We start from the raw sequence: 12,623 nt of genomic DNA, 5'->3' as shown, positions 1-12,623 counted from the left end.
TCTGTGCTTGTCCCAAGCCCTGTGACCGAGTTGGTAAGAGGTCGCCCCCCCTACCCCCCCTGCCCCTGTGCCCAGGGGCCTTCAACCGGCACCGATGGCGGCTCCTAAGCCCAGGCCGTGGGACACTCCGGCAGCACGACGGGCGGCCCCTGCCCGGGAGGGTGCTAAGCAGCTACAGGTGCCTGAAAAGCCACCCAGGGCCAAGGCGACTTCAAGGGGACGGAAGCAGAGTCGCCAGTCCGGGTTCGGGTCCATCCTACGCGGCCCCCAGGGTTCGGAGAGAGGACCCAGGGTTCCAAATCCCGGCTGGGGCGCAGCAGAAGAGCGGCGGGGGAGCCACGGGGCCGACCCCGCCTCTGATGGCGCCGCGCGCTCAGCCTCGCAGGAACCGCGCGCGGTCAAGGCCGGTGTTCCCACGCCAGGTCCACCGACGCCGCGCCCGTCGTCGATTCCTCCGGGTGGGGGAGCCGAGGCCAGCTCCACGAGCTCCCCGGGGTGCCTCCGCCACCTCCCGGACCGGAGGAGCGCGGGCCCGGCCCGCAGAGCTCCGGGAGAGGCTGGCGGGCGCTGGGAGCGGGACAGGGGCACTGGGTCCCAGGAGGCGGGCCCACCCCTGCCTGTCCCTTCGGCCCTCCCAGGTCAGCGAAGCCAATGGACACCCAGGCTCGCGCGGCAGCGGCCGCGGCGATTGGATGACGGCGCATGAAAGGGGCACCGCCTTCTTATAGGGTTCCGCGGGCGGGGGTGCCGCCAAGCCCGGGTCGATCGCGCCGCGAGCCACCTTCTCGGCGCGCCGGCCGGGCCTCGCCAGCCCTGCGCCCGCCTGACGGCGCATGGCCCCGGCGTCGCTCAGCATGAACCCCGCTGGGCTCCAGACGTTCGGCGGGGGGCGCGCGGGGCCCGGCCCGCTGCCCTTCAGCGTCGAGTCGCTGCTGGAGGCGGAGCGCGGGCTGGACGCGGGGCCCACCGAGCCCCGGGAGGAGAGGCCACGGGGCACCGCGGAGCCCTGGGCCTGGTTCCCGCCGGCCGCCCGCTCGTCCTCCCCACGTAAGTGCCCTGTCTCTCGGTCCCAGGCAGCCAGGAGAGCCCCCGCCCCGGCCCGCGCTGGGAGGACGAGGGTGGAAAGGCCGCCGGCACCCCTAACTTCGCCAAGTGGCCACTAACGCGCCTGGCCTGCGCGCAAAGAAAAGACCGAACCCACCCGGGCCCCCTCGCGCGCGCCAATCCGGACGCGGAGCCCGAAGCCCTTGAACCCGCGGCTTCTTGGCTCAGAGCTTTTCCGGCGCCAGCGCCCCCCGCCCCCGTCCGTCCCCGCGACGGTTAATTCCCGCTTCGCCAACTCCTCTCCCCAGTGCTCGCCGCTCAGTTCTTGCGGCCGCCTCCCGCCCAAGCCCCTCGCTTCTCGGAGTGAGCACGGTCCCCCCTCCCTGGAGGGCAGACCCCGAGTCCAGGGCTCCCCGCCCCGTCCCCCTGAGGCCTGCCTCTCTTACCCCAGCGCTTTCTGGGTCTCGTCGTGCCTGAGAGCCGCGACCGGCACGCCTAACCGGGCTCTGCCGGGGTTCGGAAGCGTGGGCAAGGGGCGCGCGCTGCTGGCGTCGGAGCATCCGCTTTGTGCTTGTCTCTCCTCCCAGGCGCCCCCAGCCCTCCGCCCTGCGCCCTCCGAAAGCACAGGACCAACCGCAAGCCGCGGACGCCCTTCACCACCGCGCAGCTGCTGGCGCTGGAGCGCAAGTTCCGCCAGAAGCAGTACCTGTCGGTGGCCGAGCGCGCCGAGTTCTCCAGCAGCCTGAGCCTCAGCGAGACGCAGGTCAAGATCTGGTTCCAGAACCGCCGCGCCAAGGCCAAGCGGCTGCAGGAGGCCGAGCTGGAGAAGCTGAAGCTGGCGGCCAAGCCGCTGCTGCCCTCCTTCGCCCTGGGCGCGCCCCTGCCCGGCCCCCCGGCCGCGTACGCGGGCGCAGCGGGCTCCCCGCCGCAGGCGCCAGGACTCGTCGCCGCGCCCGTCGCTGCCTACCGCATGTATTACCTGTCCTAGGGCAACGGGGGGCTGCGACGTGGGTCCCAGCGCCAGCGCGCCCGCCGCGTCCGTCCGGGCGCGGAACTCGGCCCTGGGTGGCCTCCCGGAGCCTCCGGTGCCTTTGTGTCTCATTTTTCCGTTTTTGTGTTTCCCCCGTCGTCGATACACGTGATGACCGATGCCTCGAGCGCACTCGTGGGCACCTTACACACATTTTAAAACGGGGGTTAAAAACCCCGTGCCTCCCACACTTCCGTGAAAAGCGGTGAATGGTTTCGTGCAGCGCCCTCGGAGCTTCCCGTTTTGTGCAAACCGTGAGGCGTCGTGGGGTTTACTCCGTGGCGCGCTCCTGCGCCCCTAACCCGGGCAGCAGGGCGCTCAGAACTGGCTACGAGACTGAGGCCCGAACCGCGGGGCAGACAGTTTGGAGCCAGGGCCTTTAGGTGAAACTCACCAGCTACGTCCCCGGATGAGGTCTGGTGCCGTCCCGACCACATGGAAACCCGCACGCCCACTTTAGGGACCCCCCACACTTACGGTTTTCGTAGGGCGCGCCCAGCAGCCTGCGGTGAACTACTGTCTGGGGGCGTGCGTGGGGTCCACGTGTGGGGGTGGGTGCGCGCGAGGGCGCTCGGCCGGGGTGGGGGAGCCCGCGGGGCGCGTCTGAGGAGGCGGGATGAGAGGGACCCGCGCGGCCCAGCCTGCTGCTTTCCCACCAGCAGGGTTAACTCGGGAATCGGGCGCCGAGTGAACTGGAAGAGGACGGTCCCCCGTTTGGACCGACTGCGCGGCGTCCCCGACACTCCGCTTCGCCTGGTGGTGGCGCGAAAACCCACAGGGCCCGCTTTCCGCTCGCTGCGGCGGGGCGGGGGGGGGGGCCCGCGGGGGCAGCCCCCCGTCCGCCCCCCAACCCGCCCTGCAGCCCGTGGGGCCCAGACCGCGGGCGGGGGCTCCAAGCCCTGCCCCCTGCGAAGGCTGCCCCAGAAACAGCGCAGGAACCTGCCCAAAGTCTCGTTACCTGAACCTGCCTGTCAGTAGCCATCATCCTCCCTAGGTTTCTGGGAAAACGAGAACTCACGATGGATTTAAAACAAAAAAAATTTTTTTTACATTTATTTATTTTTGAAAGACACAGAGACAGAGTGTGAGTGGGGGAGGGGCAGACACACACACACACACACACACACACACACACACACACACACACAGAATCCGAAGCAGGCTCCAGGCTCCAAGCCGTCAGCACAGAGCCCGACGTGGGGCTTGAACCCACCAACCATGAGATCGTGACCTGGGCCGAACGAAGTGGGACGCCTGACCGACTGAGCCACCCAGGTGCCCCACAATGGATTTTAAAGGGACACCAACCCAGTTCCTGAAGTGCCAGCTGCTGAGGTGACCAGTGGTAACCAGACAGGGCCGGGAAGCCCCTTCCTCTTCCACCTTCCCCGTGTGCACCACTGCCCCTGCAGTGTGCTGTTTACACTCACAACCCAACTCCAGGCACCATCCGCAAGGACACAGGTCTGTAAATACACCGGAGAGGGTGGCTGGGGGCCATGGCACACAGGGAGCTCACTGAGGGGCCGAGGGGCCATGCCCCCCAGTCTGGACACTGCCTGCGGGCCAGCACTTTGATCTGCTCAAATCTGAAGTACCTGAAAGTCAGGGCCAAATCGTACAGCCAGACAAGGCTCACTTAGCAAACAGTTTGAGGATCATGGTGGTCATTTGAGATACTCCAAGGCAAAACCGACCAAGACACCAACACAAGGAAAACCACCATGAGGTGCCCACTGCCTGGCATCTGTCCACCGTCCCTTGGTCTCCACCCCAGCGGTGCTCTCGCCACAGAGCACGGCTCTGCACACGCAGCTCCCAACACCACCCACACAGTCTGGCTGAGCAGCCCCAACCCAGTCAGGAATGCTCAGTCAGCTTGCTAAGGTGTCTCTCCATAACCATTTCTGACCCAAGATGCCTACCTGGGAGGTTCTCTGCCCAGGTCCCCTCACTGAGCTGGTCGACAGCCCTTTCATCTGACCAGGGCTTGGCACACAGACCACCCAAAAGTGAGCAAAGCTCTGTGGCTCCCCCCCAGCCCCACCGCCCCAGCCAGGTGCCCTTGTTCCTGGGCAAGGCTGAAGACCAAGACTTTCTGCTCTTCTGGAAAGGGGTACTGCCCCGGGGCAGACGTCTGTCCCTCCTCGAGACTTCTGCTGCCTGTCTGCATTCCCAGGGAGGACTCGGGTCCCTGCATGTCCTGGCCCGGACCCCAGCTGTGTGGACCTGAGGCCCTCCTCCAGCCAGTGTGTCCCCCATAGGAGGTCTTGAGCTTGCCAGAGCAACTTGGAAGGGCTCATCCATCGGGAACACGCACAGAGGCCTGGGGCCTCTGCCACCCCAGTCTCAGGACCCACATCCCCGAACTCCAGAGTCGTGCCCCACCCCTGTCTGTGCCCTCTCCGTGCTTCACACCCAGGCGCTGCTGGCGGACTCAGAGACAGCAGCCCTGCCTCTGGGAGGCCAACTCGACGAGGGGGACACGCCCCTTTGAGGGTGCAGGGGACAAAGAGAGGGTCGAGCTGTGCAATGGCATGGACTGTGGGTGACCCCTGGTAGGGCCAAACCAGGGGGTGGGACCATGGAGACCGCAGACGGTGACCCAGCCACCAAGCCTGGGTGTCTCATCAGCGTCATTAAACAAGTGACATAACAAATAGGCCTGGCGGTCTGGGTGACACGAAGCCCTCTGAGCCCCGGGAGCCAACCCTGAGGCTCCGAAGTCAGGGTCCTGCTGGCGCAGTGACGAGGTTCCGGCCCAGGCGCTCTCAGAGCCCCTGCTGGGCACCTACAGTAGCTGCAGGCACCCCTGCAACAGCAGCGCCTGCTGGGGTCAGAGGGCGCTGCTCCGGCCCCGGCCCCGGCCCGGCCCCCAGGTCCTGTGTCCGTGGGCCCCCAGGGTGGAGCGGGTCAGATCCCAAGGATCACAAGGAAGCAGTCTGGAGGGCAGAGGTTCCTTGTGGGCTTCCGAAAAGGCAACACTGGGCACTTCTCAGGCTGGGTCATGGGACTGGTGTCTACTGTCCCTTCTGGGACATGCGATCTCACATGTGCTTTTGTCCCTATGAGCTGTTTCCTAACAAGGAAATGCTATTTTCTGTCAAGTAAAATGATGGACATGTAAATACTAACACAATTTCTGCATCGCCTGAATTGCCCTGTGACCTGCTCCATGGACCCATCCCGGTGCTGGGCAGGCTCTCCTGGACTGGGGCGCGGCCCCAGCACGGCCCCCAGGCTCCGATCTGCGCGTGCTCCCCGGCTCCAGGATAGTATTTCCGAGGATGTGGGCTGTGCTGGTTTTCTGATGTGATAACACACAATGCTAGTCAGATGGCCTAAAAGTTCTGGGACTTTCATTTTGACTTTTACTGTTTATTTATTTATTTTGAGAGGGAGAGCACAAGCTGGGGAGGGGCAGAGAGAGAGACTCCCAAGGAGGCTCCCCACTGTCAGGTAGAGCCTGACATGGGGCTCGATCTCATGAACTGTGAGATCAAAACCTGAGCTGAAATCGAGTTGGATGCTCAACTGACCGAGCCACCCGGGTGCCCCTTCATTTTGACTTTAAAAGAAGTGTCGTCTCTTTCACCAAAATACAGGGTTTTTGCTATTTCTGATATTCTCCATTATGTGCTGTATTCCGTGGATTAGGCCATTCAGAAAAATAAGCGTGTAGCAATTCGCCTGACATGACCAGCACTGCAGGACAGCATGGGAAGCAAGGGGGAGGGAAGTGTGTCTGGGGTGCGTGTATGAAAACCACACCAAACAGCTACACTCTTCCTTGAAACACTGAAGGTGCTATTTGTTCTGAAGGTTGTACTTTGAAAATTTGTAGACTGCGGAACGATGCACTCACCCTGCCCTCGCTGAAGCCATTTTTGCAACTCGGGATGGTGCGTGCAGCTCCCAGAGGGAGGGCCCCACGACCCCAGGAGGCCACGGAGGCCACGGAGGCCACGGGGCACGAGCCGTTCCTACTTTGTTGAAGCAAATGTTTGGGCTTTCTGCTAAACGGAGCTGAAACTAAACAACGCACACACCTGACCCTTTTCTTGTTTCACTGGGCAGGTGACCACCTCCAGCATAAGGGTGCACAGAAGTTGCCAGAAGGGGTATCTTTGCCTCATTCTTGATTAAAAAAAAACAAATTTAACGTTTATTTTTTGAGAGACAGAGACAGAGCATGAGCTGGGAAGGGGGCAGAGAGAGGGGGGATGTCACAGATTCTGAAGTGGGCTCCAGGCTCCAAGCTGTCAGCACAGAGCCCGACGCGGGGCTTGAACCCTCCAACTGTGAGATCGTGACCTGAGCCAAAGCCGGCCGCCAAACCGACTGAGCCACCCAGGCACCCCCACCTCATTCTTGATTTTTAAAGGAAGTATTTTTTTTAATTTTTTTTTTTTTAAATTTTTGAGACAGAGAGAGACAGAGCATGAACGGGGGAGGGTAGAGAGAGAGGGAGACACAGAATCCGAAACAGGCTCCAGGCTCCGAGCCGTCAGCATAGAGCCCGACGCGGGGCTCGAACTCACAGACTGCGAGATCATGACCTGAGCCAAAGTCGGAGGCTCAACCGACTGAGCCACCCAGGCGCCCCTAAAGGAAGTATTTTTAACCCCACCACAAGCATGCTAGGTGTGGTGGGTGTCTCGAAATACCTCTTCCAGGTGACTGTGGTTCCATTCCACAGCTAGTTAATACGAAGTTTTTTCCTCCATGAATGTTGTCTTTTGTCAGATGCTTTTTCTGCACATATTGAAATGATGATATGATTTTCCCTTCAGGCTGTTAACATGGTGTATTACAGTAACAGATTCTCCAGTGTTGAGACAAGTGTGAACTCCTAGAATAAACCCGTGGAGGGGGGAGCTTTTGACACATTAAATTAAAAAAAACTCATAAAGATAATAAATGATAGACTGACCACATAACTGTAAAGAACTTACGTACAGCAAAATACCGTAACATGAAGTCCACAGCAAATCAGGAGAAACATGTAAGGTGATCTGCTTGGGGAGAGGCGGCAGGGTGATGTCCTGTCCTCTGGAAGCCTGGCCTGCTTTGCAGTGCCGCAGGAAGCCTCTGGGGAATCCCCCCCCCCCCCATCTGCCCGCCCACTGCCCACCTGCCCGCCCACCTGCTGTGGTCTAACTAGACCACTTCATGGAGAGGCTGCCTCATCATCTCTCCAGGGTCGGTGCTGCTCCCTCCCACTTGCCAGGGGGCTCAGTGCACTTCCCCTGTAAGCACTCACTATGCCCGCCCAAGGGCCTGATCTCGGTTGTCTTTCAGAGTCCAGAAAGAAAGCTGTTTGCCTCATGCTCCTTCCGAGCAGCCGGGGACAAGGTTTGGGTGGGTGTGAGCTTCTCACCAGTTGCTGTGCTTGCGGGAGTGTGAGGGGCTGCCCTCAGGACATGATGACCCGGAGCTCTGGTCCTTGAGGCTGGTCCTGTCCACACCTGCCTTGGCTTCCTTTTCCTTTTTACTTTACTTGTCGAAGGGGGCGAGTGTGTGTGCACGGTTAGGGTCATCGTGCCCCTGGCTCCTGGTTTCAGCAGCCATCTACCCAGGGTCAGCCTGGTTTCATCTCAGCCCCAAACAGTCCTCCCTCCCAGATCATTCTGAAGCAGACCCCAGACATCATGTCATTTCCTTCACGAATATTTCGGGAAGTACCTTCTAAAGACTACTTAGGAAAACAGCCGCAGCATGACCACCACCGAATAGCTCTGGTGCCTGTCGAGTGTCCAGCAGCGTCCAGGTTTCCCGGATTGCCTCGCGATTTTTGTTTTACTTACTTGTAAGACTTTTAATTTTTATACTTAAATCTCTATACCCAATGTGGGACTTCAACTCACAACCAGGGATCAAGAGTCGTAGGCTCTTCTGCCTGAGCCAGCCGGGTACGTGTTTGTTCTTTCAAACAGCTTTATGGAGACAAACTCACACACCATACGGTTCACCCATCTAAAGTGTAGGATTCAACGCTTTTCAGCAGATTCACAGATGTGTGCAGCCTTCACCACGGGCAACTTCAGAGCATTTCCATCATCTCAGAAAAAAACCCTGTATTTTCTGGCTATTCCCCCATTTCCGCATAATCCCCAGCCCTAAGAACCAGTAACCTCCTTTCTCTGTACGTGTCCGCACACTGGGCGTTTCTAGAAATGGAATAGAAATGGAATCATAGAATACAGGCCGTGTGTGTGTGTGTGTGTGTGTGTGTGTGTATGTGTGTGTGTGTGTGTGTGTCCTTTGTTCACTCAGCATGATGTTTTCAAGGTTCGTCCATGTTGTAGTGTTAGTGGTTCATTCCCTTTTCTGGCCAGTGTTTCATTTTATGAATACACCACGTTTTGCTTACGCGTTCCTCACTTGAGGGACATGTGAGTTGTTTCCATCTTTTGGCCATTGTGAATGATGCTGCTGCAGGCACTGGTGCACAAGTTTTTGGGGGGGCGTGTATTTCCATCTCTTAGGCATATACCTCTTTTGCGTGTGGATGTCCAGTTATCTCGGTTCCATTTGTTGAAAAGACTACTCTTTCCCCACCAGTTGAGCACAAGTATGTGGGTTAATTTCCGGATTCTCAATTCACGGGGAGGCCGGCCCTGGCCGCAGGGTTCTCCCAGCGCCTAACACCCCACCTGCGGTGCAGGAGCCCCTCGGCTTCTCACCCCACCATCAGCTCTGAGCTGATGGCCGCTGGGGAAGGTGGCCCTGGGACCTCTTGCTGAGCCAGGAGCGTCAGCGACTCAGGTGCTACATCCTCACCCCCCAGAGGCTCTGTGGCTTTGTAAATCTTTCCGAAAACCGAGCCCTGCAAACAGATTCCCCACGGAGAGCTGCTGCCCATTTCCCTACACAGCTCGACCACAGAGAAGTCACGGCTGGAGACCGTTATGGCAAATATCTACGTATTTATACGGCACATCCTCAGGACGGCCCTGCACAGGGAGGTGGCATGGCGGGCCAGTTCATTCACCAGAGCATGTGTCGGGAATCCGTGGGTCTGTCACTGCTTCTGCTGTCACACAGTTGTTCAGCGACACGGAGCTGGGCTGAGATGGAGGGTGGCAAAGGCCTGAGTCTGAGGGCGGCCGCGCCAGAAGGCGAGAGAAAGTGCAACACTGACGCCCCATCCTGCGAAAGGCCACCGCTCGCTCAGAGTCAGCTTAGAGTTCTGTGGCTCTCCGTCCACGTTGTCACTGGTGTCCCTTTTTTTTCTTGGTGCTTTTAAATCCTCGTGATGCACCTTGACCGAAACAGATGGTAGAAGGTATTCTGAAAGACAAGAGTCGTCTCCGTACTAAACCATTTTTTTCCCCAACAAAAACCCAACTCATAAAATAGCGTCGTGAGTTTATTCTGGCGAGCTCCTTCTCTTCCACTTGGAGGAACATTCAGGACAGGGCTGTCCCTTCCCAAGATGCCCTGGGCCCCGGGGTCAGCTCCCTTCCTACACCTGGCCATCCACCTCAGACCCGCTTCTGCCAACACACTCTCGCCTGGGAGACTCAGCCAAGAGGGCCGCTCCTGACACGGGTTCCAGGCCCAGGCTTCCTGTGACCCACCATCTGGAAGGAACCCTGACTGCCACGGCATCCAGGACCCACTTGCAGGCCAAAGGCTGGGCGGCTGCGCGAGGGCAGCTGGGGGTAAGAGTCTACCTTCTTATCGGTTTGCACTTGTTGGCAATTTCTTTCCTTCTGTCCTGTGTCCTTCCCAGAATTAGACTCGAAAACAAGTTTAGCCCAATAAGAACACAATTAGCAATAGAAAAACAGATCAGTAGATCGTAACTTCGGCAACGACAGCCAACGTTCCTTCCATCCCAGTTTAGGCCACGATGCAAGGGCAGCGATGGTGCCTTCCCTTCCTGTGCCTCGGGGCCCAAAACAGGGCGTGCACAAGACACAAAGTGACTCGAGAGAAACAGGACCGGTCGGGCTCTCAACTCCTGCTGAAGCCAACACTCCAACTCCCTTCTCTCAGGGAGACTACTGCCCAGGGCCCAGCCCAGCATTCTCCTCACAAAGCACACACTCACAACCTGCCTCAGAAGGATGCCAGGCACTGACCTGTGGCTGGAGGTCCGTCGCTCGCCCACAGGCTCTGGGAGGGAGGCCGCGTGTTCAGAGCAGACTTCCATGGCATCCCCTCCTGATTGCTCCCCGTCATCCCTCGGAGCTTCTGCGGATGCTCGTACAGCGGCCCCGGGTGTGGCTGGGCTGTGGAGACAGGGTGAGTGGTGGCTCCTGTGGCCCTGTCTGCCCCCCCAGACTGACCACAGAAACACTACTTTTCTTGCAAAAAAACGTTTTCTAACTGTTTTGGCAAAGCGTACTTTCCAGACTATCGGGACAAGCACAAGGGTTACAACAAAACCTTAAGTGAATGATCACATGACAGATGCCACGTTTGCAAATTTAGTGACAGTTACACCTCATGTTTTGAAAAAAGTATTTTTGTGGTGCCAAGTGGTAAATGCCTCCCAAGGGTGCCCACTGTCTTTCCACAACCACGAGAAGTTTGCTAACGTTAACCTTGCTATCGAGTCTCGTCCCCAATCCCTACTCAATCCAGCATTGTAGGACTCCTTTCCTTGAAATGGTCCCTCCGAGAGGAGAGAGTCACCTTACACTCAGAACCTCGTGACTCTCCTGTGTTGCAGTGGGCTCTCAGACTCACAGTACTTTAAGAGCAAAGACCTGCTGAGGACTACTAGCCTGGTAACACTTCGACACGATTCCCAGGATGTTCTGACGGACTCTGCCAAAGGAACCAGTTGCAAAAGGCAAAGAGATACAAGTTTAAGAATGACTCCTGATGCATTTCCCCAGGCTGTTCTGAGCAGTGGTGTGTAACAAAATGGCTTTATTGTCCAAGTCACCAACCAGACGAAGAGTTGGAGGGTCTGCGTGAGGGGAGGGCCTCCCAGCCTGGGGCAGATTCCCAGAGGGCCAGGTCAGCAAAGCAAGTGGGGCTGCAGCCCCCAGGAGGAGACACAGGTAGAGCAGAGAATCAGGTGACATTCCTAGGTGCCCCAGGGCAGACACCAAGATGAGATCCCAGTCGTTCCCAACAGGGCCAGCAAAACCATCCCCTACTGGTTTCACTCCTCCTGCCTGAGAACTCCCCACCCGACAGCACCCTTAAAGTCTACACACTCAAAACGCTTTTCTAAATTCAGGGGCCACATCCTGAAGCTTGGCACGTGCACCACCTTGCGTACCCTCTGCTTTTCTTTGGCTTATCAAATCGGAAGTCCGCAGGGTAGAGGTGACATCTCACCAGGTGATCTTTCCTGTCTTTGCTGGTCTTGAACTTCTCTGCACAGCCTTCCACCAGGCACTGATACTGAAACAGAAACAGCGTCACCTCCATCCTGACCCACAGAGTCCCCCCACACCTTGCCCCTGACCTCCAGCTGGGAGCAGTGTGCTGACCCCCCCCTCCCCCCCCAGCTAGGCAAACAGCTTGGGGACAAACCCCTCCTCCGTCCGAGATGACTGCACTTGGCCCCAAGGAACATGGACGCATCACCCACCATGTCCTGCCTTTCGGACAGGATCTGGAACAGTGAGTCATGCCACTCCAGGATGTGGACGTCCAGCAGGTGCACTGAGGGGAAGGCCCGTCTGCAGAAGGAGCAGACGTTTCTGTGCAGAGTGTGGTAGTGGTGCTCATAGTCCTCCAGGCTGTCAAACACCTGGCAGCAGCCTGCCACCTGACAGGTAAACTCAGGCACCCTGGCAAAGGAAACCACCTTGTGGGAATGCCGTCCTGCTGATGACAGAAGACCTTATGCTTCCAACTGACACCTTTCCTTTAAGCAGCCTGATACACGGCAAAGCTCTGATGTTTCTTTGGCAATCCCAAATTCTAGTTTCTTAAGAACTAAATTTTCACAGACCAGCGAGGAGGGAGTGAAGCCAGAACAGAGGAGCATGGACGGTGGTCTGGCAGAGGGTAGGGTGGCGGATCACCCAGGAGCGAGCGGGCTGGATCCAGGGAGGGGGCAGCGCTGGGCCCAGAGGCGAGTACCTGGGCCTCTCCGGCGCCTCTGTCACCTGTGTGAGCACGTCCTGAAGGTAGAGGTGTCGCAGCACGTCCCCATCCTGCAGGAAACGCACATCATGGGCGGGGCCGGTCTGCCAGCCCCGCCCCTGTCCGCCCCGCCCCCATCCGCACGCCCCATCCGCGAGCACCCCGGCCCGTATCCCCCGCCTCGCCCGAAGCCCCATCCGCGAGCGTCGGCTTCGTCCCCGCCCGACGGTCCTGCCCCCAACCGCGAGCGTCGGCCCCGCCCACGGCCCCCCCGCCCTGCCCGCCGGCCCCGCTCCCGCCGACAACCGCCCTCTCCCTCCTGGGCTCACAGACCTCGAAGAACTCGTGCTCCCGCGGGAAGCGTACCCGGCGCGCCGCGAAGCGGAAGGGCGGGGCTCCGGCCGCGGGGTCCCGCTCCACCGGCAGCGGCTCGGCCGCCCCGGGTCCCCCCGCCAGGCGGGAGTGCAGCGCGGGCGGCAGCTGCATCGCC

The 12,623-nt window shown here is 59.3% G+C and overlaps 2 protein-coding genes across 4 annotated transcripts; one reads left to right on the top strand and one right to left on the bottom strand.

Annotated features, from left to right (window-relative positions):
• The first annotated feature begins 771 nt into the window (after window positions 1-771).
• Window positions 772-2,631, top strand: LOC101089397 (homeobox protein MSX-3-like). The gene is made up of 2 exons (XM_023241164.2): window positions 772-1,047; window positions 1,632-2,631. The coding sequence occupies exons 1-2, from the start codon at window positions 834-836 to the stop codon at window positions 2,030-2,032; spliced, it is 615 nt and encodes a 204-aa protein (XP_023096932.1). The 5' UTR covers window positions 772-833; the 3' UTR covers window positions 2,033-2,631.
• Window positions 2,632-8,986: 6,355 nt separating this feature from the next.
• On the bottom strand, window positions 8,987-12,619 carry ZNF511 (zinc finger protein 511). 3 transcript variants are annotated; one of them, XM_045040914.1, is made up of 7 exons: window positions 12,467-12,619; window positions 12,131-12,204; window positions 11,634-11,835; window positions 11,378-11,443; window positions 10,813-10,855; window positions 10,165-10,314; window positions 8,987-9,367 (listed from the first exon to the last, which is right to left on the bottom strand). In XM_045040914.1, the coding sequence occupies exons 1-7, from the start codon at window positions 12,617-12,619 to the stop codon at window positions 9,126-9,128; spliced, it is 930 nt and encodes a 309-aa protein (XP_044896849.1). In that variant the 3' UTR covers window positions 8,987-9,125. The 3 variants fall into 3 exon arrangements, 2 of the variants coding, with proteins under 2 accessions (XP_044896849.1, XP_023096930.1); XR_006587463.1 differs by having other exon boundaries at window positions 9,311-9,367; window positions 11,319-11,443; XM_023241162.2 differs by lacking the exon at window positions 10,813-10,855 and having other exon boundaries at window positions 9,143-9,367; window positions 11,319-11,443.
• Window positions 12,620-12,623: the final 4 nt, after the last annotated feature.

Source organism: Felis catus, chromosome D2, assembly GCF_018350175.1.
Source record: "Felis catus isolate Fca126 chromosome D2, F.catus_Fca126_mat1.0, whole genome shotgun sequence".
NCBI lineage: Eukaryota > Metazoa > Chordata > Mammalia > Carnivora > Felidae > Felis > Felis catus.
Note: the sequence above shows the minus strand (reverse complement) of the source record. Positions and strands in the feature narration are given on the sequence as shown.

Excerpts from the sequence above, each read along its gene's own strand:
- LOC101089397 (XM_023241164.2), top strand. The coding sequence starts at position 834 with ATGGCCCCGGCGTCGCTCAGCATGAACCCCGCTGGGCTCCAGACGTTC. Across the intron at positions 1,048-1,631 it reads CGCCCGCTCGTCCTCCCCAC|GCGCCCCCAGCCCTCCGCCC; the intron begins GTAAGTGCCCTG and ends CTCTCCTCCCAG.
- ZNF511 (XM_045040914.1), bottom strand. The coding sequence starts at position 12,619 with ATGCAGCTGCCGCCCGCGCTGCACTCCCGCCTGGCGGGGGGACCCGGG. Across the intron at positions 12,205-12,466 it reads GGGAGCACGAGTTCTTCGAG|GATGGGGACGTGCTGCGACA; the intron begins GTCTGTGAGCCC and ends CGTTTCCTGCAG. Across the intron at positions 10,315-10,812 it reads TCGTGTCGAAGTGTTACCAG|CCCAGCCACACCCGGGGCCG; the intron begins GCTAGTAGTCCT and ends CTGTCTCCACAG.